Raw genomic sequence first — 26,767 nt, 5'->3', positions numbered from 1 at the left:
TCCCTACAATTCTTAAATTACTTGGTGTCGTCGCTGGAGTGTGTAAATACATTATGAAGTCACAGTTGTAATTTATGACGTCATCATAAGTATGACGACATAAAATGTCATTGTCAGCTACACTGAAGAGCTGTCATGAGACAGCGAAAGTACTATGTATGAAACTGATAAAAAAAAAAAAGGTGTTGAACTAACGTGGACTTTATTATAATTACCGGCACCGAATTACCGAATGTGTCCAAGTGAATTCGTGTCTATATCATTACCTGCACCCGGTGTGAATGTGTCTCCTTGAATATGTGTCTCTATAATTACCTGTACCCGGGGTGTGCGTGTCATCTTGAATTTATGTCTCTATAATTACCTCCACCCAGCGTGAATGTGTCTCCATGAATTTATGTCTCTATAATTACCGGAACCCGTTGTGAATGTGTCCCCATGAATACATGTCTCTATAATTACCGGCATCCGGTGTGAATGTGTCCCCATGAATATGTGTCTCTATAATTACTGGCATCCGGTGTGAATGTGTCCCCATGAATATGTGTCTCTATAATTACTGGCATCCTATGTGAATGTGTCCCCATGAATACATGTTTCTATAATTACCGGAACCCGTTGTGAATGTGTCCCCATGAATATGTGTCTTTATAATTACTGGCATCCGGTGTGAATGTGTCCCCATGAATGTGTGTCTTTATAATTACCGGCATCCGGTGTGAATGTGTCCCTATGAATACATGTCTCTATAATTACTGCCATCCTATGTGAATGTGTCCCCATGAATATGTGTCTCTATAATTACTGGCACCCTGTGTGTATGTGTCCCTATGAATTCATGTCTCTATAATTACGTGCACCCGGTGTGAATGTGTCCCCATGAATACATGTCTCTATAATTACCGGCATCCGGTGTGAATGTGTCACCATGAATTCATGTCTCTATAATTATCCACACCCGGTGTGAATGTGTCACCATGAATATGTGTCTCTATAATTATCGGCACCCGGTGTGAATGTGTCCCCGTGACTATGTGTCTCTATAATTACCGACACCCGGTGTGTATGTGTCCCATGAATATGTGTCTCTATAATTACCAGCACCCGATGTGTATGTGTCCCTATGAATACATGTCTCTACAATTACCGGCATCCGATGTGTATGTGTCCCTATGAATACATGTCTCTACAATTACCGGCATCCGATGTGTATGTGTCCCTATGAATACATGTCTCTACAATTACCGGCATCCGATGTGTATGTGTCCCCATGAATACATGTCTCTACAATTACCGGCATCCGATGTGTATGTGTCCCTATGAATACATGTCTCTACAATTACCGGCATCCGATGTGTATGTGTCCCCATGAATACATGTCTCTACAATTACCGGCATCCGATGTGTATGTGTCCCTATGAATACATGTCTCTACAATTACTGGCATCTGGTGTGTATGTGTCCCCATGAATACTTGTCTATATAATTACCGGCATCTGGTGTGTATGTGTCCCCATGAATACATGTCTCTATAATTACCGGCATCCGGTGTGTATGTGTCCCATGAATTCATGTCTCTATAATTACCAGCACCCGATGTGTATGTGTGCCATGAATATGTGTCTCTATGTAATATATAGTATTCATGTCACTGTTGCTACCTGCATCCCGGAAACCTGCAACCGATTAAGTAGGTGTTACCATGGTACAAGTCTCCTTCAAAACGTATACCCGGGTAGGCATGTGTTACCATGGACATATTACCTGCACATAGACAGGATGTTTGATTTGGTAGGTAGGTACATCTATATCGATGTTGATTGAAATCAAATTGGTGAGAACTTGCCCTCATCTCAATATCCCCGCAACATGATTCCTAAGATGTGGTTATAATTCCGTTACTGAAACTTTCGGAAATATTACGTTTAAATTGTATCATGTCAAAGACAAAATAGAATACAATTCTCAATTGGATTGTATATAGGTTAAGTATTTATTAAATCTATTCATTTTACATCAACAAAGATTGTCTGTTACAAGAGCGCCTCCTCCGACCGTATGTACACCAGAGCAACCTGACATGCTTACAACAGCTACAACAGCTATATGTACAGTAGTAATATATTAACATTTACAATAAATAAGTCATAATATACATGGGATGACGTTATAGCACTTATACAGGGGCTATGTACAAATAACATTGATATTAATAAGATTTATCGTCACATAACGCAATCGGTGTGGGCTATCCTGCTATCGCATTAAACTTTATGCATTACAAGAAAGACGAAACTATATATGTGCGTTATTAGAGGGCTTGCATGTGATTCTGTGGTCATACGTGATTAAATAACATCGGACACACACTGGCTGAAAGAACCGTTGTCCGTAGTCACTATTCACACAGGATGCGGAAAGGGAATGTCCTCGTCAGCTGATTAAAAATGCTGATGGTCAGGCGTTGAAGCAGATAGTTGTAGTAACCTGCGAGGACGATGTAGGTGATGTTCCAGCCGTCCCCTTCAGACAAGGGGGTTGTTAGCGGGGCAAAGGGGACTCCTTGTACGTGCATTCGTCGCACTGTCGGGATGCGAGCATCTTGCAGGAGAAACTATGGAGGGCATCGTGCGCCTCTGCAATTAAAATATGAAAATGTTAGATATAGAGATGTACACATATCTAGATGATATGTCTGACATAAGTTTAGACGGTGTGTCTGGGTACGTGTCTACAATGTGTTGCTTGGGACAGTGCCCACAATATGTGTCTGGAACATGTGCCATGAGAATGGCCATGAGTCTCGGGTATGCGTCTGGCATGTGTCTAGATGATGTGTGTGTGTGTGTGTGGGGGGGGGGGGGGGGGGGGGAGATTTGTCTGGAGCATGCGTCTAGTGTTTTCTGTAAGTGTCTTCGGTATGTGTTGAGGTGTGTCTAGGATATGAATCTTGAGCAAAGATCTTGTGGTGATGATGTGTGTTCCAGTTGGCCCGGATTGACATACGCCAGGATGCTACGCTCACACATTTCATGGATAGCACACGTGGATTGAAAAGCCCAGACCATAATTTGAAAACACGATCTATATGTTGTGGTGATTAAACTACAAAATATCGTGTTAACCCTACGGAAATGTATAGTCATAATTTAACGATGCCGATTCTAATCATACAATGCTTTATTAAAAATAATTTTGTTTCTGTCGTTTTTTATCTCACAAGTAATTGATTGTTCAATGTTTGGATGACGAGGAGTACAAAGGTACACAAACACAATGTATTATTTAACATTACATTTCTTGCTGTTTCATATATTTTATTTGTATTTTATCGATGTTATTGTTAGCAGATGAAGGATTTGCCTGTGAAACAACGATCCCCTTGGCTTCGGGGGATATAATTACACGAAGCCGTACCACGACAGAGCGCAACATGATACACCGCCACAAGCAATCGTCGACACAAGCGCTGACTTCAACTTCAATTAATCTCAAAGAGTTTGTAACAACGTATTGTTTTGGAAAAAAACCATCTTGGACAAAATCACAGGGGATGCTCAGGTTTCGAGTCATTAAAGTTTAGAAATAAATATTTATTCTTTCTATGTGGCATTTTGAGCCCGGGTAAGCAGTTAAAGTATCTTTGCTTTAAGATAATGAAAATTATAATTATTCTGTATTTCAAACATCACCTGTGAATGACCAACCTTTAGCTAGCTAGACCTAGAGATAACACGAGACAATTGTACGCCATAATCGCCTCGAACTTTCTTCTCCTGGAGTGCCCTCCAACAGTGTATAGCGTCTCGGATATTTTAAAAACCTAAATACAGACTCATTTCAAATTCTCGTTTCAGGAATAATAAACAATCAAGAGAAATTAATTTTGATTTATTTCAAGCCAATTTTCTTAATCACATGTCAAAATGCAACAGATGCTCTGATCTTGGTTTTTTGTGCCACAACATTGGCAATCTATATTTAATATTGGAGCCAAACTCATAACAACTAGGTAAATTATCATTGATAACATTTAAACATAGACGATTCCACCAATAATTAGTGTATTGTTCATAAAGGTAAATATAACAACAGTCTGGAAAGCACCCAACACGTCATCACTTCATTCCATTGGTTAGAGCCCCCTGCTATGAATTTAGAGCATGGAAAGTAACGCGGAGAGAGTAGAGAGCGGAGACTGCTGCGTTGGACAGGCCATGTAGTGCGGTGCGCATGGAGGGCAGCGTGGTGTGTGAAGAGCGCAGCGTGCAGCGTTGGGGGCGCCATGTTTAGAAGAGCTTGTAAAACGTCACGTAAAGCGTAGAGGGCATAGTTGGGCGCACCATGGGGAGCGGGGCGAGGGGACCGCCACATGAAGCGCGGAGCGTGGCGAGTATTGTGCGGAGAGTAAAGCGTGGAGCATGTAGCGTCCACCTTCAATGCAACTTAAAGCCTGGAGCGTGGGGTGAGCGGCGTGGTTGTGTGGGGAACCCTATGGTCACATATGACAGTCCTTTTGCTCCGTAGTGACGATGTGCATGTGCTTGTATGTGAACTAGTGCTTGCGTTTGTGTTTGTGCGTGTAAATGTGCTTGTTTTTTACGTGCATTTAATCGTTTAAGAGCTTTTGTATGATTTTGTGTTAGAGGGTAGTTACGGCGGCCGTAGGGTGAATGAAGGGGACTCTGCAAAGGCATAGACAGTCGAAAGGACATTTAGAGAAAGACAAATAACTACTTTAATTGTCCTAGCAGTGAGTTGGGTTTAACGCCGCTTTGAACAATATTCTAGTTACATCGTGATGTGTCAGATTTATGTGGGCGGAAAGCAAGTTGGTTGCAACGAACAAGGCTCAATATTTACTTGTTTCGTGTTAAAGTAAAAGCGTGAATAAAACAGTCGCAACAAATACTATAAAAAACCCACTATCCTTCTCGTAAACACAAAGCGCTACAGAAGAGACAATTTTAATTCCATGAAAAAAAACCCATTTGGGTTGAATGTTAGTTAAACGTAGTTTTAAAGAGGCGGAGCCTGGTCGCGGACGGAAGGTGGGCGGATGGTATTACAAACATAATCTACCTTTCAGTTTCTGCTGGAGTGCGAAGCGAACCTTCCTTTCCTGCTCCAATTCCGTGGTGAGAGTATCTGAAACACAGACATGTGTATCTTAGCACATAGATGCCATTGAGAAGCATGCTTGTCGTAAGAGGCGACTAACGGGATCGGGTGGTCAGTCTCGCTGACGTTGATACAGGTCATCGTATCCCAGTTGCGTGGATCTATGGTCATTATGTCAATCACTGGAACATCTGGTCCAGACTCGATGTTTTACAGACCGCCGTCATATTGCTGGAATATTGCTGAGTACGGCGTTAAACAACAAATAGCAAGAAAAACAAACATTGAGAAGCTATCACAATGCTCCAAAGTTTACAGTAGAGTTTTTTTATAGCACAGTCGGGAAATCAATCTCAGGAAACAGACTTCAGCGCTGAATGTAATGTCTGAACCTCACCAAATATCCCGACATATATTATAATGAATATACTTGTAAATTGCCTGCAAGGGATTCCATTGCATTTGATTAGCTGAAAAAGCAATCGTTTAAGCATTGATGCTTCCAGAAACCGCAAAACCGTTAAATAGGTCTTCAGCAACCCATGCTTGCTATAAAAGAACGAATATACTTGTCGTAAGAGGCGACTAACGGGATCGGGTGGTCAGGCTCGCTGACTTGGTTGATGCATGTCATCGTATCCCTATTGCGTGGATCGATGCTCATGACATCAATTACTGGATTGTCTGGTCCAGACTCGATTATTTACAGTCCGCCGTCATATAGCTGGAATATTGCTGAATGTAGCGTTAACCAACCAACCAACAAACACACAAAAGTAACATAGATATGCATATAGGTGTAATGACTGCAGACCTACCTCTGACAACCTGAAGCTGGTGCGCCATCTCGTCTCGGTACGACTTCTCCCGGCTGACCTGCTCACTGTACGTCTCTGAAACAGAATGAATGCAATGGTATCAACAGGAAGCCCTACATGTCTGTCTGCAGAGGGAGCCTACGGACCATATGATGAATGCTAGTTCACGAGGAGAATGCTTGTTTAAACGGGCCGATCTTGTTATAGTTTTAGCTATTTAATAAGGAGTGTGTAACTGTACTATTCTCTGTTTATTTATGAATTTACAAAAGACGTATTCCCTACACTGACATATGTATTTACTATACCCGTATTCCCTACACTGACACATGTATTTACTACAGCCGTATTCCCTACACTGACATATGTATTTACAATAGACGTATTCCCTACACTGACACATGTATTTACAACAGCCGTATTCTATACACTGACACATGTATTTACAACATCCGTATTCCCTACACTGACACATGTATTTACTACAGTCGTATTCCCTAAACTGACACATGTATTTACTGCAGCCGTATTCTCTACACTGACACATCTATTTACTGCAGCAGTATACCCAAATCTGTCATATGTATTTACTACGGCTGTGCTCTGCACACTTACACACGTATTCTCTACACTGACACATGTATTTGTTCAGTTATATTCCTTACAACACATGTGATTACTACAGCTGTATTCTCCACGCTGACACAGGTACTTGCTACAGCTGCTACATCTGACGTACCTCTCATGGCAGACACTTCCTTCTCTACTCTCCTGCGGTTGTCTGTTTCTTTCTTCCAATACTCATAAAGCTCTTCTGAAACAAACAATTAATCATCCGTTAACCCTGGGATAAACATTCAACACATTTTTAAACACAAATTATTTGTTTTCAGTTACTTCAATAGTTAAAGAGGACAGTGATAATACAATTTTAATCCATTTGTAGATAGGGTACATGGCTGACACAGATAGTCCGCATCATTAGTAGACCGCCTCCGTGGTCTAGTGGTAGAGCGTCCGCCCGGAGAGCGGAAGGTCCGGGGTTCGATCCCTGGCCGCGTCATACCAAAAGACGTTAAAAGATGGTACTTGATGTTACCCTGTCTGGCGCTCAGCATTAAGGAGCTAAAACAAGGACTGGTCGACTCGGAGTCAGTATACTGTGTCTGAGTGGGGTATTAATGTTAAACTGCGGCATGGTATAGCATTATAAATCGGCATCAACCTCTCACACACACACACACACACACACACACACACACACATGCATGCATGTCGCCATGTAAATGCAATAATCTTGGACGCGACGATAACCCAATTTTACCTCACCTCACCTCACCTCACCTCACCTCACTTCACCTCACCTCATCATTAGTAGTACATGTATATATGACAGATAAGACACAATGTTATTCAAATTTTGCCGGGCTCTCTGTTCATGTGACGTATATATATATATTATTACTTATTACATATTTTCAGCCAGGAAATAATCTTTACATGCACTTTAACATGCCCAAGCGTCTCTTTCTGACTTCCTGAATGTACATGTACTAAAGTCAGTTAACAATGACAATGTATACATACCTTTAGTGAAATTAACCATCTCCTTCTCAGTCTCACCGTCAGATTGATCTGAAGATAAAATAAAACACGTTATTTTACATTCCCATATTTTATATATTCTGACAACAAATCTAATACATTAATATTTATTGTAATATTGGATTATGTTTCCCGAGTTGATCTGATGCATCACATATATCGGTGTGTGTACCGGTGTAAGCTTACATGGAAGTACAATTACAGTATAAGAAAGGGATAATTATTTTAAAATATTTGAAATCAAACTGAAAGCATCAATAAATTAATGCCAAGTATTCCCCGTACTGATCACCATGACAACCACTATGAACGTATTTATAGGTTCGTCTAGGTGTGATGTCTCCCCGAATGTTTGAATGTCAATTCCTTCCACATAATCAACAATACTCAACCCATATCATTAAATGTATTCATAAAGACAAGCGATTTTCCACTAACGCTGCAGTGACATTTATTGTATCGGAGTCCCCCTCAGATGTAAATCTTATCAGAAATGATAAATAATTTCCTCATCACACTGACAGATGGGGCTGTTTTCTTCCCTACAACATCAGCAACATCGTCAAAAGGTCTCCGATTTCTCCCGAACGTCTCTTCGTACAAGCACTCGGTATTTAGCTGTGTTTTATCGTGGTCGCAAATATCAAAAATGTCATTAAGTGTCTCATACATAAATAATTCTCCAATTAAAGTAAATATTTGATCAGTGACGGAGTGTAGTCAGATCTACTGTCTCTAGGATGGCTTGCAGGCAATGGCCCATGCATGAGCGGCGTGCTACAGATATTATTGTCATAAATTTCTAAGAGATACTTGTAAGTTGACGAGATTAGATTTATTATTTCTATATTAAACACACTGAGGTTGATGGATCGGAAGCCGAGTACATTGTTGGTGGACTGCCACCACGCCTTTTGTCACTAAGCTCATAATACTAGTCACGTGACACAGGTATGTCTCATGGCCACACTCATCAAATGGCACTTGTTTGTCAAGCGACAACATCATACAAAAAGGGCATTCGACAGCCCGCATTTAATGATCATGTAATTCGGGTGTGTTATATGATAACGTCACACAGGTAGCATTTGTGATCACCTGGAAATGATGATCACATGACACAATGAAGTCTTCTGATCACACGACACACGTAAACGCTTAGGTTCTAGATGTATTTGTGGCCAAGTGACGTCGACTGTCGTCTCGCAGGGGGTGCATCCTGTACATCTTAATCGGAAACCGTTTGTCAAACCAAATTATCAATCTTGGTTTCATTTCCATGTCATTGTGACACAATCACCATCATCCCAACCCTTTAGTGTCTCCTCTACGGCATTCGAGCCCAAACTGCCCTCTTCTCATTCTCAGACGTTACATCCGCGATAATTTTTCAAAAGGAACCCCATCTCGTCCATCACATTCTAACACAAACCCCGGTCTCCCGCCCTATAGGCCGACACCAATCACATTCTAACACAAACCCCCATCTCCCGCCCTCTAGCATCACGTCCAACACATTCTAACACAAACGCCCATCTCCCCGCCCTCTAGCATCACGTCCAACACATTCTAACACAAACCCCCATCTCCCGCCCTCTAGACCCACACCAATCACATTCTAACACAAACCCCCATCTCCCCGCCCTCCCGTTTCCCGTCCAGCACATTCTATCACAAACCCCCATCTCCCCGCCCTCTAGCGTCACGTCCAACACATTCTAACACAAACCCCCATCTCCCCGCCCTCCAGCATCACGTCCAACACATTCTAACACAAACCCCCATCTCCCGCCCTCTAGCATCACGTCCAACACATTCTAACACACACACCCATCTCCCGCCCTCTAGACCCACACCAATCACATTCTAACACAAACCCCCATCTCCACGCCCTCCAGCATCACGTCCAGCACATTCTAACACAAACCCCCATCTCCCGCCCTCTAGCATCACGTCCAACACATTCTAACACAAACCCCCATCTCCCCGCCCTCTAGACCCACACCAATCACATTCTAACACAAACCCCCATCTCCCCGCCCTCTAGCATCACGTCCAACACATTCTAACACACACACCCAACTCCCGCCCTCTAGACCCACACCAATCACATTCTAACACAAACCCCCATCTCCCCGCCCTTTAGGCCGACAGCAATCACATTCTAACACAAACCCCCATCTCCAGCCCTCTAGCATCACGTCCATCACATTCTAACACAAACCCCCATCTCCCCTCCCTCAAGCAGCACGTCCATCACATTCTAACACAAACTCTCATCTCCCCGCCCTCTAGCATCACGTCCATCACATTCTAACACAAACCCCCATCTCCCCTCCCTCTAGCAGCACGTCCATCACATTCTAACACAAACCCTCATCTCCCCGCCCTCCAGTTTCCCGTCCAGCACATTCTAACACAAACCCCCATCTCCCCTCCCTATAGGCCGACACCAATCACATTCTAACACAAACCCCCATCTCCCGCCCTCTAGCATCACGTCCATCACATTCTAACACAAACCCCCATCTCCCCTCCCTCTAGCAGCACGTCCATCACATTCTAACACAAACCCTCATCTCCCCGCCCTCCAGTTTCCCGTCCAGCACATTCTAACACTAACCCCCATCTCCCCGCCCTCCAGCATCACGTCCATCACATTCTAACACAAACCCCCATCTCCCCGCCCTCTAGCGTCACGTCCATCACATTCTAACACAAACCCTCATCTCCCCGCCCTCCAGTTTCCCGTCCAGCACATTCTAACACTAACCCCCATCTCCCCGCCCTCTAGCATCATGTCCATCACATTCTAACACAAACCCCCATCTCCCCGCCCTCTAGCGTCAAGTCCATCACATTCTAACACAAACTCCCATCTCCAGCCCTCTAGCGTCACGTCCATCACATTCTAACACAAACCCTCATCTCCCCGCCCTCCAGCATCACGTCCATCACATTCTAACACATACCCCCATCTCCCCGCCCTCTAGCGTCACGTCCAGCACATTCTAACACAAACCCTCATCTCCCCGCCCTCCCGTTTCCCGTCCATCACATTCTAACACAAACCCCCATCTCCCCGCCCTCCAGCATCACGTCCATCACATTCTAACACAAACCCCCATCTCCCCGCCCTCTAGCATCACGTCCATCACATTCTAACACAAACCCCCATCTCCCCGCCCTCAAGCATCACGTCCATCACATTCTAACACAAACCCCCATCTCCCTCCATCTAGACCAACGTCCAGCACATTCTAACACAAACTCCCCTTTTCTCCCGCCCTCCAGACCCACGCCAATCAGATTCTAATACAAACCCACATCTCCCGCCCTCTAGCATCACGCCAATCACATTCTAACACATTCCCCCATCTCCCGCCCTCTAGCATTACGTCCAGCACATTCTAACACAAACTCCCCTTTTCTCACTCTGTAGCGTCAACTCTCCACTCACCTGACATACCTGAGTCAGCCATTGTCCTCTCGGCACCGTCTTCGATCACAGCCTGCGCCTCTCCTGCAAGCAACATGCACAGCGATGACAATGAGCTCACTACTGCCGTAACGTTCGCGTTCCGACAACTTCTACATACGTATCGTGCCAGATTTGTCAAGTTAAACGAGAAATATTTCATGATGTCCCCTTGACATTTCTCTGTCTGAAATATCATGCTTATTCAATCACCCGGCACATTTAAAGCATACCAAAGCGATAGTTATATACATACGGCACTTACAACGATTTGCGTTTTCATTACTTAAACATTATTCTCATCATTCTATAAACGGGACTATGTCTACCTTCATGTATAGCTGGAATACCAATCATTAATTGTTCATAGCGGAATGTTACCTTAGGCAAATGTTAATCCGATGTCCCTGAAATCGATATATGTAGGTAACAAAAACTCTTTATTGAGGCTATTTTTTAAGACACATAAGCCTTTTAACTTGTAAAGATTGGGATGGTGTAAAAACTAACTTACCTTTATTATTGTTTGTTTCTTCTTGCTCTACCTGAAACATGGAATGGAATATTGATGAATAGTCTGAAGTCCCGCCGTGTCAAGGTGTCATTGGAAACACGGTATCAAGAATACTCGCACTTTGTGTTCGGACTGAAATCAGTCTCGAGTCATTTATTCTGTCGGGACGTTTTAACTGCGTCATTCTACACTAATTTAAACAAGGCCGTTTTTCGCATGCCCCGTCATATGCCAAAGATCGATACTCTCTATAACATCAAGAACTGTTTTACGTTGTTAAATACTTAAAAACGTAATCATGCCACTCCAAGCATCCATCATTGTTTATCAAAGACTGCTTTGTTAGCGCGGATGTCTGTACCTAGTGTTGAAGAGGGCACAAACACAGGAGTTAGTGAAATGGAAAGATATTAAGGATTTAAGACCGTCTCAACCAAACACATGATTAAACACCAGACAGAACAATACTCCATGAAAGCCTTGCCCACCCAAGAGAGCAGTCGCTGCAATTTTCATGCGAAGGTGCCGGACTTCTCCCGCTTTCCGGCATCTCTAACCACTGACTGAATCAAATTAGCTTTTATATGCAAATTTGATTTAATAGTTTATCTCTAAAGATTGAATAATACTGTATATATACAGCCAAAGTGAGCAATGCGGTATGTCCGAAATTTAATACATGCCGTCAGGATTCGGAGAAATGACGGTGGAATTATCTGTGGGTTGTCATCTGAGACATCTAACGGCGGGGGTCGATCTTAGTTTTGCTCATGTACTCGCGTAATCGGTCGGTGTTTGTTCATATTTGCCGACTGGTTTGAAAATGAATAGATAGAACGAACGACAGAAGGATAGAACTACAGCAAGAGCGATTGATAGAACGATAAAAATATAACTGGAGGGACAGATAGAACGATAGATAGATGAATGAATAAATAGATAGATAAACAGACAGACAGAATTTTTTTTATATAAATACCACTTATCAAATGTTATCAATTCCTTAACAATGTTTTCGCAAAGCCTGACGACATGAGAGTCAATGCATAACGTGTACGTGCCGCAATAATACACGAGGAACCACTGGAGTGCTGACGCTCTCCATCAAATCAAACCGTTAAACAGTTGTAACTGAGGATCGTGCAGCACTTTATCATTGATGAAATAAACGCAGTGAAATTAACAGCCTGAATCGATTTGTCATTTTGTACATCAGCAGCTGGTAGATAGCTTGTGATGCTAATTAGATTGGGGTTATGTGGGGGGTCCCGCAATGACAGCCCCGATGGGAACAGTACAGGGTATTACGTAAACACTCATTACACGCGAGCTCAAATTGAAACAAAACTTAAATGTGGGAACAAAAATTATGTGAGGCAAAAACAAAAACATGTGTGTTTTCTCTTTAAGCCCATCCCAAAAAAAGGTAGATCGGTGTTTTTTCACTATTACTTTTAAATAGGATAAGTTACAAAACAAACCTGCTGAAATGGCGACAATGGGTTATCAGTAGTACAAATGTACGCTAGTGGCATAAAATACCAACAATGCCGCGATTTTGTAGTTTAGCCATTATGAGAAACTGTTTGGGGGTCGGGGGACTTGATTAAGGCTTGAAACCGGAAACAAACAAATGTTTGGGAAGCTTTGGAAATTTTCATTAATAATTATTTTGAATAAACATATTTTAGAATACTTCCAGTTGTGATGGAAAGGATGAGGTATTTTCACCGCCAATACGGAACCTAGTAATATTAATAACTGTACATAATTTGAACCAAACAGAAAGGTTACTGTGTATTCATTTCAGGTCGATATATTGATATTTTGATTTTGTTCATTGATGTTTCAATTATGGTTGTTATACATATAATGTGGTGGTTGTTATACCTTTTGGGGATCAACATTCTCTGGTTTGTCCTCTGTGATTTCCTGACTTTCCCCTGTAGCCACGTCATCACACGCATCTTTGGAGATGTCACAATCTGTCTTTGTGACGTCATCATCTGATCCACTCAAATGTTCATCATCATCGGTGTCATACGTGACGTCAATCTCCTCATTCTCTTCATCATCGGGACTCGCACAGCTCTCCGCTCGCTCGGATCCTGATTGGTCACCTGATTGCACATGCGCAGTGCGACCTACAGGTCTGAAAGCTGAGAGTCGATCAGTGTGGGCCTTGTTGTCATTCATGTCTTCATCTTTTGAAAGTTTCTTATCTGATTGTCCAGCTGCTCGGGCAAAAGAGTCTGTTAGCATGTGTTTGGACATGTTGGAATAGTACCCATTCCGTATTGCCCCAGATCGTGATAAAGCAAGAGTATTCGCCCAAAACAAATCATAAGAGGGAAAACCAACATTGTTTTGTGCCGCCCAGGGAGATGGGGACATGACTGACTTGTGGGGCTCACTAGATTCCTTGTTATGGGGTGGCTGGGAATACCCGTAGGAATTGTTCACAGGGCCATATTGGTATTGCTTACTGTGGGGAGAGAACATGCCGAAGGACTGATACTGGTTAGTGTACGGTTTGGCCGCCATGTACGAAGTGTCTGTGGGCATCTTTGCCTTTTTGGTTACAGAGTTACTGGAGGACGCACTCGACAGGGAGGCCGAGAGAACACGTTTGCGGCTCCCGCCATTGAACATGGCTTTGACGTCTTCCCACAGAAACGTTGTATCGTCAGCAGCTCCCTCCGTCAGCTTCAAGTGACGCCTCCACGAGTTGAAGTTTGCTGCATCTGGGTGATTGTACTTGGCGTCAGGTGCACGATGAAAATGAAATATGAATTTATTTGGGGAGAAATATATATTACAGAATCTACATTTGATGCACTTTGCACGGGAGCTGTTATAGCGCGATGGCTCGAAGAAGCCACGGCATCCCCAACCACAGTCATGTTGCACATCAAAGCTGAAGTCTTCCGGCAGCTTGGGCGGGGTGTTGTCCTCCAAGAAGGACTTGACAAGTCTCTCAGCCTCTCTCTTGGTGATCATGCCACAGCGACGAGATGATACCGGCATAGCCCCGGCCCTTCGGAGGATCTCGAGCTGAACTGGGGTACACTGCACACAGGTAATGCCCAAGGCCACACGGCGGTTGTGAATCTCATTGTATGAATAACTCTTGAGGTGGGTGTTGGAAATCTGGGCAAGACATAGACGCTCTTTGCCATCAATGTACAGAGATACTATTGGGATGCCTACCAGCATGACGTTGCTGACATGGTTCTGGCGCGGGTAGTGGAGGTTGTTGTTGATGGGGGTGCGGGTGGTTGAGACTGTGATCGGGGCCGGGGGACTGGCGCAACTGGACGCTGGGGACATGGGACCGGCCTCATTCTCAGCGCTCTGTGGCCTCGGGGTGTCTTCCGCCTTGCTGGTGGGCGACCCCGCACTGACATCTGTGGAGGAGAGTAGGAGAGTTACATATATGACTGAAAATAAATGTATTTCTGAATTCCGACATCTAGAACAGACCAGTATTACTAATAGGAAACAGTATTTAATATACACTTGCAATATACGACCCCAAGATGTTGTCACACTACCAAGTAGGTTGGTTTTGTTACATAAGAGATTGTCTTTTCCCAGCAGTGAATGGGTACCCGGTAGGATGAGATGGTAATGTGATTGAAAACTTTCCAGCAGCTTGGCTTGTTTATTCCCTGGGGAACGGGTAATGAAATATGAGTGATCAAAAACTTGTGTAATAAGAACAATGTAGCACTGTGGTAATTCACTTGGTGAATTGAATCTAGCGCATTATATGTGTTGTTGGCTGGGGAATGGCTGAATACTTCCCATCGATGCTTTGACCTCCTGGGTGGATTTAATCAGACAAAACAAATAAAAATTTAAAAACGTTTGTTGAGATGAATAAATCATTACATAGTTGTGAAATACTACAGCCAACTCCGAATGTACAGCAGAACACGGCTCGACCAGGAACATTGACAGCGCGAACAAACGAAGACAAGGAATTGGTACAAAATCCCTAATAAGTCTCCTATAATTTTACCATATAACATGCATGTACGTATACACCACACACTCTACAGCCAATTATGATTTACATTCTAGGTGTCGATGATATTACCTGTATGTTAGGCATAATTTATATCACCCCTGTGTCAGCTATAGTCTCTGGCACCTGTGTGTGTTAGGTATAGTTTATAAGACGTATGTGTAGGTACAGTTTACATGACCATTATGTTAGGTATAGTGTATATCACCTGTGTGTCATATATAGTTTATATCATCTTTTTAGGTACAGTTTATATCACGTATATGTTATTGTTTGTTTGTTGTTTAACGCCACACTCAGCTATAATCCAGCAATATGACGTCGGTCTTTAAAATTTAGAGTCTGGACCGACAATCCAGTGATTGATATCATGAGCATCGATCCACGCAATTGGGATCGATGACATTCATCCACCAAGTCAGCGAGCCTGACCACCCGATCCCGTTAGTCGCCTCTTACGACAAGCAGAGTCGCCTTTTACGGCAAGCATGGGTTGCTGAATACCTTTTCTACCCTCGATCTTCACGGGTCACGTATGTGTTAGGTATAGTTGATATGACCATTATGTAAGGTATAGTTTATATCAAATGTGTGTTAGATATAGTTTATATCATCGTTTTTTAGGTATAGTTTATATCACCTGTATGTAATGTATTGTAAAGTATAACTTCATAATAGGTGTTTCTTTGGCACGGGATTATTTTACGTTATGTTACGAATAGTTTATGTCACGTATAAATTAAGTATGTATTTACATCACGTGTATTCCAGGTGTCTTCTACGCCGCTATAGGTACTCTTTCAGAATTGCGATGACAGTGTGTGCCACAAATGTAAACCAGGCATTATACAAATGTGGGCAATCGCGCCCGGGTCTTCGGTGCGACGAGCTATCGCTTTAACGACTTATCTCCCCACCTATCCTTTCCTTATACGATTCCCGTTAAGCACAACATATGTGAGTGAGCGAACTTGATTTTACGACACTTTTAGCAATATTCCAGCTATATCACGGCGGAGTACACCAGAAATGAGCTTCAAACATTGCACTTACGACCTACGTGAGGAATCGAACCCGGGCCTTCGGGTACCGAACGAACGCTTTATCCTCTTCACCACCCCACTGCTCCTACGCCACATGCTCAATGTGCAGTATTTTTTGGATGCGTCGTAGGTTCTATATTTTAAAATCGCAATTCCCGAGATAGTTTCTGCAACAGTTCAGTGTAGGGATACAGGACACAAAATATCGGAGACGAAATCTAATAAACCCCACGTGTACAACTGACATTGGGACATCGCTGTGACGCATAGAAGAGCGTCAATTCTTACCGCTGTGCTTCATCGTTTCTTGTGTGGAATGAATCAACTGTTGTTTATCAACGAAACCATGTATGTATTTGTTTTAAGAACGGATAGGGGAGGCGGGATTCTGAATGTCATTTCAGATAATGTGTCCGTATTTATTTGATATAACATTGCGTTCGATATCTATGAAATTTTGATTATTCATTATTAAATTTTACATTGGAAATATTTTGCCAGTCATCGGCTCGCTGAAAGAATAACCACTCCACAAAGATACCAAGTACTTCCTTATGAGAGGCTTACGTCCATTCAAAGCATCTATGATAGATATTCGTGTATCATTTAAAACTCTTTGTGTCTGTAGAATATCCGAGAAAGAAGCCATTTCCTCGGTCGTATAAATTGTTATTCCAAACGCTGAATGCTATTGAAACTCACCCAGAAAGCTAAATAGTGACTGCCTGACAATTACATTCCGCACACAGCCCAAGCAGGGGGTACCACGCCACGGGGCCAATCATCTCGCTCGCCTCCTCTCACTCACAGAATGCTCTCGTAGAAATCACTTTTTTGTCACCAATGAAGCTGCCGGACCGGTTAAAACCTCGAGCTAATTGTACGTCTCAATTGAATTGCTACAAGTTTTACCTTGCCATCAAATGTGTATATTGATTCTAAGAGGTATAACATGTTTCCCTATCTTATGATTATCTATAAATATGAACAATTTATTATTTGAATCTATAATCATAAAACTTAAGTGTCCATTAGGTGTCTGTAGGTGAAGTGTATTCACTGCTACTATTTAAGCATAGATTTGACATATTATACATATGTGTTTTGATTTAAGAAAGGAACATAATCCTATTTCTAATCAAAGACACTGTAAATGTATTAAATTTTGATGAAATCATATTATATTTAGTCATCGTCTTTAGCTTGTATAATGAATAACGATAGTGATTTTAGTTCTTGCTTGATAGAATTTCAAAGTAAAATATACGGTAAATCTGAGACAAAGTTAAGTGATAGTCAAGGAGAAGGAGGAAAGGGGAAAACGACGATAAAATGACAGAATTCATATTATCTCTGGAATGGAATACAATTGTTGTTTAGGACCTAATATGATATATTTTCATGCCTAAACATGTTTCATCTGTGAAATAAAATTAACTTTCAAGTTTGGGTCTGATGTAAGCGTGCTTTCAGGCAAACACTAAGTTGACATTTGCTAACTTGTGGAAGATTTCGGACATGTTCTTACGTGACACAAATAAAGCTGACTGGCATTATATATAATTATATATTGTACAGTGGTCAGATTTAGAGAATGTATTTCCCACTTTTCACCTATTTATCTATACTGGGATAAGAAGTCTTATAGACACAAGGACGTCAAACGCTAAAAAAGTGCTACGTTAGCATCTGGGCAACAGCGCTGTATTCATACTAACAAAAGTCAAGCAAAGAAGAACTAGATACAAGGTAATATAAAATTTTACGTTTCTTAAAATAATACAGAGGAACGAAAACTCATTATGATTTACGTCCGAGGTGCCTCTCAGCCGCATACACTTTAACGGTTTAAACCCGTTTCGGGTTTTTAATACCATTTTGGGTGTTTACTTTAAATTTCATTTACATTCATTTGGTATAAAAGTGGGTGAGTGAAAACTTATTTATGTTCCTATATTTAATTTCATCGTATACGCCTATCAGATTGTGGTGACCAAGGTATGGCCTGATGACACAGAGTGACCAGTTCCCGTCATGAACAACCTGAATCACGTGACCAGCACACTTTGCCACTATTGTGAAAATACGAATATGAAATATTGATTGACAACCGCAGGCGAAGTTACCAGGTGCTAATTAAACATTTACATACACAAGCAACTGTGACCATTTTTGTTCAGTATCTGGAAAACGTAGCGCTCAAGAAAGATTCATAGCATCACTGGGAAAGAGGATGTCGTAAACACGGACAAAATACACCTTCCATTCCGGCCGCTGTCTGTCAGTCTGACGAAATATTTCCCCATATCTAAATGACCTTTTAATAAGAGAAACTATCTGATGCTAAATATATAAATCCTATGATATCGCATCAACTAGTCAACTATATGATTTAGGTGGGATCTTTGTTAATCAATAAGGCGCTTCGTCGAAATACTGAATTATGATTTCATATAGGGATATTCTACATAAATATTTTGTATCATTTCTTCACAAAATAATAACAATGATATAACTATAACAGATCTATTGATGGAGATGAAGCGGAAAGATAACCATTTTATAAAAGTGCATAATTCTTTAATGCAATGAGACGAAAAACGGTACATTTGCTATCCACTGTGTCTTGCAGACAATGTTCCGTTCACTTTGCAGTGTTCACTCGCCGCTCTTAGATTAATAATTAACAAGCATTATTTACTGAGAAACATGTGATAGGTGTGTGTGTACCGTGTCGGCACATCTGTGTGTTTCTGTAATCCATTTATGTTTACCGTAACAGTCTAAACAACCGTTACAAATACACCTAGTACCGTTAACCCGTTAAGTGCAGCCATGGTAATTAAGACGGCAGCCGGTCGATCAGGACACAGGCGATCTAAATACTTTATTTAGAACAAAAGAACCATGGGATGTGAAATGTTGAAACAATCCACTTTTTTCAGATTGGTGACAATAATGAAAATAATTACAGAAGGTCAAATTTCTGTAAATCTGTCGACATATGGTAGTCAGGTCCTGAGAGATGGGTCCTTTGTAGAGACCGGTCGATTCTGTGTTTTCAGATGTGATTAACCACCGACTCCGCACTTAGGGTTTAATTACGGCTTGTTTCCAACACAGCTAGCATATGGCACGGGCCCCGTCAGAGACGGACCCCAATACAGGATTACCATCACCCGCTCCACCGGACAAGACCAAACATTCGCAATGGAAATTAGATGGGTGATAACTCCCCTAGCTTTGTATTCCCATGACGCCGCTGCCATTGTCAACGTCGTTGTCTTCTCTCGTCTCCCCTAGACTCTCAAACTGCGATTATTGGATTGTCGCACGATTCCACGGTGAAGGAAATAGGCGTTGTTGTGCATGTTTTGCTGCCTCGGCAAGTGCAGACAATACTTCCACCATGGACAACATTCGCCGCATTGTCAGCGGTCGCGTGCACAGATTTGGATATGTAATTGTAGAATGAGGTTTAGAAAAGATGTTCACGGTGTTAAGATGCTACTATTGGTAGCTGTACAACACCAGGAGAACAGAACAGGGTTGACATCTGTCTGCTATTAATTTGCACAGGCTCGCTTGACAGGACTAAACAGTACCACACACTGCAGCCCAGGGGCTGTTAGGGGTTATTATAACTTTTTAACAAATAATTCAGAAATATATTAAACGATTATACAAACTGAAACGATCTGGACAATGTGTCCCCATGAGTTTGAATATGTCCTCAAAACGGAACAGGATTATGAAAAGATCATGATAATCAGTAACACTGAGATTGATGGAAGTTAATTTTACATAAACGCTTTCTTTTGGGATTATCTGATGTCTAGATATAGATGTTAATACCCATACCCTGAATAGGAGATGTATCGTATAGGAGGTGTGTATATATCAGAGGCACTGGTATGTGTAGATATCAGTTTGTATGTATACCGTGCCAGGTATGCGTTAGAAATGCAGTTATGAAATACTGCCATATCGTCAAAGAGACACTTAGTCTTAGCGTGCATGGTTACCAACGGCTGGCAGAATTTCTGCAGAACCTAATCCAAACGTTCCTGACAGTCCGTATTCTCAGACATACAGTTACCTTTGTTTTAATCATTTCACCTTTACAATAGAAACATATTAAAACTGCTTACTATCTAAATGCCACAGTCGTCTTATTATCTAAGTGCTGATTAAAAGCCGAAGCTGAGATTTAGGATAAATCCTTAGATGTTGCAAGACAAAGGTGACAATTTTGACTCAATTACATTTCATGACTTTCATGTAGAGGCGCTGAATGATTTACCGAGGGCTGGCGATGCCTCCGTTGATGCACATTCAATGGCCAATTTAAAAGTTATTTCGGTAAATTCTATGTCATCGTCTATAGTCATCCACTCATGATGATAGCAGCAACATTTAACAGCAAAAGCATACACAGTGAGTCGCATCGCGTTCACCTATTTAGTGGACACCGGTCCAAGCTCATCTCTTTCTTTGGTGATAATTAAACAACAAACCGCTTTAAAGCTTTTCAAATATTTCATCATTTACAAGTCATCAGCAATCTAGAGTTATAATAATTATGATAATTGTAACTAAATCGTTTGGCACATATTTATTAAGCCATGAAATAATAAAGTATTATATTGACATATTATATATGATTTATATCCAATAAAATACAAAGAAGTTGCTTTCTTTAACACGTGTTCCGTTGTTACACTTCGCAAAAAAACAGATTTTAATAGTCAGTCAATGATATGCCCTATTCAGTTGGAGTACTAATGGCGCGCGGCGATAGAACTTAAATGATTTAAAAACACAGGAAATTATGAAATGAATTATATTTTGTGCAATTAATGTTAACCAGATCACGTGTTACTGCAACACATGGAAATGATGGATTTTAAAGGTTTGATCAGATGAAGAAGTCAGTTTGATAATCAATTTCAAATCAATATTTGATTCTGAAAAATGTTTACATCTTAACATGAGCAGTATGACCCCTGCTTTGAATCAAACTACCTTAAACTGTAATGACCAACGTTAACCTACAATTGGCGATCACTGAGGTATGAAGATATGCACGTCTGTATCTGTGAATTTGTGGAAGATAACAACATGAAAACCAACTACGTGAAAGGAAGAAATTACAGAACACCTGATGAAATATAGAGTGACAGTCCATTGCATGTATTTGAATACAATACTAATTGTAGCTACATATAACTTCCCCATGGATTGAGATATACATACACAGTAAGTGGTATGTCCTGAGATATTACATATGGTTGTTCTTCAAGAAGATCATGTAATATTATACTGTTCAATATGCACTGTAGTTCAACAAAAACATGATATAAATTACTTGGCTTGAGATATTTTGTGTAGTTTGCAATCAATGTATGCAAAAACATTTCGCTTTATCCGAGATATATTTCGAAGTGTCGTAATTCTCCATACATAACCTACAATATATCCCTCAAAATGGTTACTAATCGTCAAATAGACTTTTAAAACAATTTCAAACTGGTTGATGGCTTTCTTGAATAATCCATCGATGGCATTCAGTAAGTGTAATAATTAACTTAACTCTTCAGAAGTTAGGAATCATTAGGTTTTAATTGTTAATTGATTATAGCGACGACATTGCAGCCTGCTAAACACCTGCAACTTGGGAAACTTGGAAAAAAACCCTCTTTAAATTACAATATGAAGTGTAAATTAATTACTTAAAACCGTTTTATTGGGCAACTTTAGGTTAACCCCTTTCACATGGGATTAGAAAACAAGTACACAACACAATTGTGATTAACTAATGGGTTTATACATGTATAAGAATAATAAAGAAATAAAATACACATGTACTCACTGTTTTCTTCCGAGAATTCTGTCGGTTCGCTCATCCTTCAAATTTAATATCAGAATATGTAGAAAGTTAACAGTGCTTGCACATTCCCCACTAGGCGAAAACCTCACAGATGTGTGATCCCAAAATACAGGTAAGTTGTTAGGAGATTGTCTCTGACGAGAGCTCACACCTTAGTCTGTCTACTGCCGCTATTGTGACACGTCTGGGAGTGACTGCTTTAATTCAAGAAGAAATAACCGTACTACTAGTTATCCTTATAACCATCGCCACATAATTAATAATGCACCGGCAATGCTACAAGCATATGGCAAGCGCCAGTCTTATTTTGTTTATGCCAGCTACTGGCTGGCTCATTGACAGCTTCAGTCAACCAAGGGAATATTATGATTACAAAAGACTTCCCGCAGCTCCGGTAGGGGGCGTGATTAAGCCCGCATCGATCGTAATTACCACTCTCTCATTGGTTAAAACTAGCGGTGACATTCTGCCACTTACTTGTGCGCTTGATCAACGGACACCGGGAAGCTTAGATACGGCTGTAATTTAAGAGGCCTTTAACGGGGATTGGGCGGAGGGTTTCCTAATCAACTGTTTATGGGGTCCGTGAATGCTAGGGTCTTGATTGCGTACAGTTCATAGCTCACCCAACATGCACCCAAGCAATTATTTTCGGTCGTTCGATTTGTGTTGAGTCCGGCTAAGATTGGGATAATGAACGCGCATGAATAGGCGGAAGGATGTGCAGTAATTGGCCTAAAAAGAAAAAGGCCCTGTCTGCTTGTATTCGTTCAAAGATCACACGAAAACAAGGCCGTTATTGTGGCAAACAGTTGCTGAGAATATTCCGCTCTTTTGATGACTTTGGCTGACTAGTTACTCTCACGTGCGCATGTAAGATGACAGGCTACATTTGTAACTTTGTGAAGAACTTGTAATTAATTCCTAATGGTTCAAGCAGAAATGAACTCGGCTTGGTAAAATGTGGACGCACACAATTCGCAAAATCATACCATTCCACCGCTAAAGAAAATAACATTACGAAATAACTCTACATTATACTTAGGTCATTTTCTTGGATAACAGTGGTTATATTACAAATACCACCAGACAATTATATCAACAGTGAAAGAGAGTGTAAGTAGCATCAAGTGTGCATTTCGAAATGTGTCCTTTGATTATATGTAAGAAGTTTGTGTTTATGTTGGCAGTAGAATAGTTAATCATCTTCTTGCTAAAATTTCATTCAATCACCCGACACTGGTGATTGATCAAACAGTGTAAGAGTGTTCATATATGTACTGCACTTATCAAGAGAACACTAATCATATATACTCCCAGATGTGTATTTTCTATATGTCGCAAATATATACCTTCAGTCTTCACGTTTTTTCCAGCTGACATAGTGATTAGTACATATAATCGTGGATGAGTATTTTCTACATGTCGCAAATATATACCTTCAGTCTTCAAGTTTTCTCCAGCTTACATAGTGATTAGTACATATAATAGTGGATGTGCATTTTCTATATGTCGCAAATATATACCTTCAGTCTTCAAGTTTTCTCCAGCTGACATAGTGATTAGTACATATAAAAGTGGATGTGTATTTTCTATATGTCGTAAATATATACCTTTTAGTCTTCACGTTTTCTCCAGCTGACATAGTGATTACGCAATTGTAAAAATCATAGATGGTTCACATAAATATTTATAAAAAAACCAAAATCTGAAATTACTTTGGTAGAGTAGTGTCTCACACCTTTAATGAAGAATTACAATCGTTATATAATCCCCACCCCACCCCCACCCCCCAATTTAAAAAAAATAATTATTAACGAAATGTCCCGTATAATTCTGTGTTATTTCTAGGTCTAAAACGAAAGATAAAGAATTTTACATGTTAATAGTGTCCAGCTCCAACACATACACGGCCAATCCACACAGTTTTAACAGAGATCCAGTCCTGTGTAGGCTGTTCACGTCGAGCTCCGCGGACTGATCGCCCATGAGGCTAAAGGGATAAAGCGGCAGTGTTTGTTGAAGCTCTGGGCATGTCATTCATTTAAGGATCTCAAGAAAGACTGTATATTAACACTCCGACATTTAAAGCCAATTGAACCATTGAAGCCCTTTCTCCTGTTTTCGTCGAGTAATTTTATCTAAATATGTTATAGACATCCTTGTGTTGACAGCATGTATACGTGGAAACAGAAAGGTAGTGTATAGTGGGTTTGTGATTTTATAGCTGAACAGCATCGCCATCTGAAAGGAAACACAAAATCATTCACCTATGAATTGCGGAACCGTTGAAATGATAGAATATGTCGAGTGACGTGTATGCTGGGCCACTGTAGAAGGCTACTGCTGGAGGCGTGTTGGGAGATACAGGCACAAGAATAATACTATCTGTTAAGGGTGGGTAAAAATAAAACAAACAAGAAAAGCCTATTCAATGGTGATGAATTGGATACGAGTATCACATTTGTGTTTTAGACCTTAAGTTTGCAATGTTTCGGCGACTGTTTTCAGCCTAGTAACGTTTTGATCATTTGTATTTGTTGTTCAAATCTATTTTTTTCTCCATTGCCGTCAGTTCACGTGGCATAACGAGCAAGCGCCTCATGCAGTGGCTTCTTGTCGCTTATCTTTTATTTTGCATCCTGAAAGTTTTGTGGTTATATTTTAAAGAAAAATATTTAAATAAACTATAAGACACAAACACTTCACTATAATATGAAGTATATAAAACTAACTTCGTATTCTTTGTAATAGCAGCCTGGGTTGCATACTCCTCAGGGAGCTGAGAACGAAAATCGAGTGCACACTGATCTATTGACCGGAGTAATAATAATTTTGCGTCATGAGCACTGACTTTATCTATATTTTTGTTTTAGCAAAAATGCATTTTAAAAACTATGGCATCGATATATAATATACGTGCCATATGCATCGTATCCCGATTGTTTTTGTTGCTTTCTCTGGTTTGCCGGTGCCAGACTCGATTATTTACAGGCCGATGTGTCAGAGTTGGAAAATTGCTGCTTTCGACGTCAAACACCATTTGCTCAAACAGTGTCAATGTATCTCTCATTTGCTGTGTTATGCTGTGTCTGATGCAATTCCATATTTTGACTTGTATGATGTGTTTCCGTGTTATTTTAGGTGAACATTTGACTTGCCTTTGCACGTGTTTGTGACGGGTGCCACCGGTGAGGCAGTGTACGATCACCTTTTGGCGAACACTACTTGATAGCGATTCATAGACACATCCATAATATGCTATTGTCGGAATCGTACAATGGACTCTGCTTTCAGTGTGAATTTCTTATTATTATGGAAATGTTCTTTTGTTCAGCGCATATTTTTAATGTTACTGTAATGCAGCAAGGAATATAAAAGTGAGTAAATTGAAGACCCTTTCGTAATAGTTATGTAGGATTATGATGAAGCCTGGATTGTCATTTTCGTTTCTGATAAACCACGTTTTACTGTTTTTCTACAATATTTTCAAAATATATTTGCAGGATAATTTACATGTAATTTAAATCAATTGTGCAATTAAGAGAGATTGTGCTATAAAGATCCCCTAGAAAGTATTTATCTGGAAATAATACTAATTTATGTCTCAAATGTATACTGAGTTAATAAATTGACAACATATAACGTGGATACATCACAATTATTTATGTATCACATTAATTTCGGTAAAAGTGATTTCATTAAAAATATATACTTGTAATGAGAAGATTATTATAATTCTGATTTAACATAAGAATAGTTGGCCAAACCCTTCTCACCTTTCACAGTGCGGTTTGTTTCTACGAAACTTTAGAAATATCTCAAGTTATAGTTCCACTTGGAATTTATCGCAAATAAACCATAATCTCATAAGCTGTCATTTGAAAAGCTTGAGATTGTCTCAGTAGAATTAACGCTGTTTTATCCATCACAGCGACTGGTAACTAGCTCTAATCGACGCAAAAAGGCATATATCTTTAAAATGGCGGGTGTCGGCTTGAAATTTAATGTTTCCCATTATTCAAATACTGTCACTTGATAAAGTAGAAACTCTGAAAAAAACGAACTGAAGCTACAATTAAAAACATGTGATAGGGCAGTCTACTGCCATCCAGCTATAGGTCTGGCTCCGTGTCCCAGTGTTAACATTGATATTCTCAATTTATAGGAATTCTTATCAGTCTAAAGAAGTGAATTATTAATGTCACTTGTATTTGAATATCATTAACTAAGTGATAGCGCCTGACTAAAGGCCGCGAAAAGAGATT

The 26,767-nt window shown here is 40.7% G+C and overlaps 1 protein-coding gene across 2 annotated transcripts; it reads right to left on the bottom strand.

Annotated features, from left to right (window-relative positions):
* Positions 1 to 2,058: 2,058 nt before the first annotated feature.
* LOC139463058 (SKI family transcriptional corepressor 1 homolog-B-like) lies at positions 2,059 to 22,570 on the bottom strand. 2 transcript variants are annotated; one of them, XM_071244558.1, is made up of 9 exons: positions 22,482 to 22,570; positions 13,427 to 14,943; positions 11,537 to 11,567; positions 11,005 to 11,067; positions 7,527 to 7,574; positions 6,679 to 6,753; positions 5,940 to 6,014; positions 5,083 to 5,148; positions 2,059 to 2,636 (listed from the first exon to the last, which is right to left on the bottom strand). In XM_071244558.1, exons 1-9 carry the CDS (start codon positions 22,513 to 22,515, stop codon positions 2,542 to 2,544), a joined length of 2,004 nt encoding a protein of 667 aa, XP_071100659.1. In that variant the 5' UTR covers positions 22,516 to 22,570; the 3' UTR covers positions 2,059 to 2,541. The 2 variants fall into 2 exon arrangements, with proteins under 2 accessions (XP_071100659.1, XP_071100660.1); XM_071244559.1 differs by having other exon boundaries at positions 11,014 to 11,067.
* Between the last annotated feature and the right edge of the window lie 4,197 nt (positions 22,571 to 26,767).

The sequence above is a fragment of the Haliotis cracherodii genome, unplaced genomic scaffold, assembly GCF_022045235.1.
Source record: "Haliotis cracherodii isolate W230 unplaced genomic scaffold, xgHalCrac1.p SCAF_1, whole genome shotgun sequence".
Classification (NCBI taxonomy): domain Eukaryota; kingdom Metazoa; phylum Mollusca; class Gastropoda; order Lepetellida; family Haliotidae; genus Haliotis; species Haliotis cracherodii.
The sequence above is the reverse complement of the archived record's forward strand: the minus strand, read 5'-3'. Positions and strand labels throughout refer to the sequence as shown.

Excerpts from the sequence above, each read along its gene's own strand:
- LOC139463058 (XM_071244558.1), bottom strand. The coding sequence starts at position 22,515 with ATGAGCGAACCGACAGAATTCTCGGAAGAAAACA. Across the intron at positions 7,575-11,004 it reads GGCTGACTCAGGTATGTCAG|ATCAATCTGACGGTGAGACT; the intron begins GTGAGTGGAGAG and ends TTTTATCTTCAG. Across the intron at positions 5,149-5,939 it reads CCAGCTTCAGGTTGTCAGAG|ATACTCTCACCACGGAATTG; the intron begins GTAGGTCTGCAG and ends TCTGTGTTTCAG.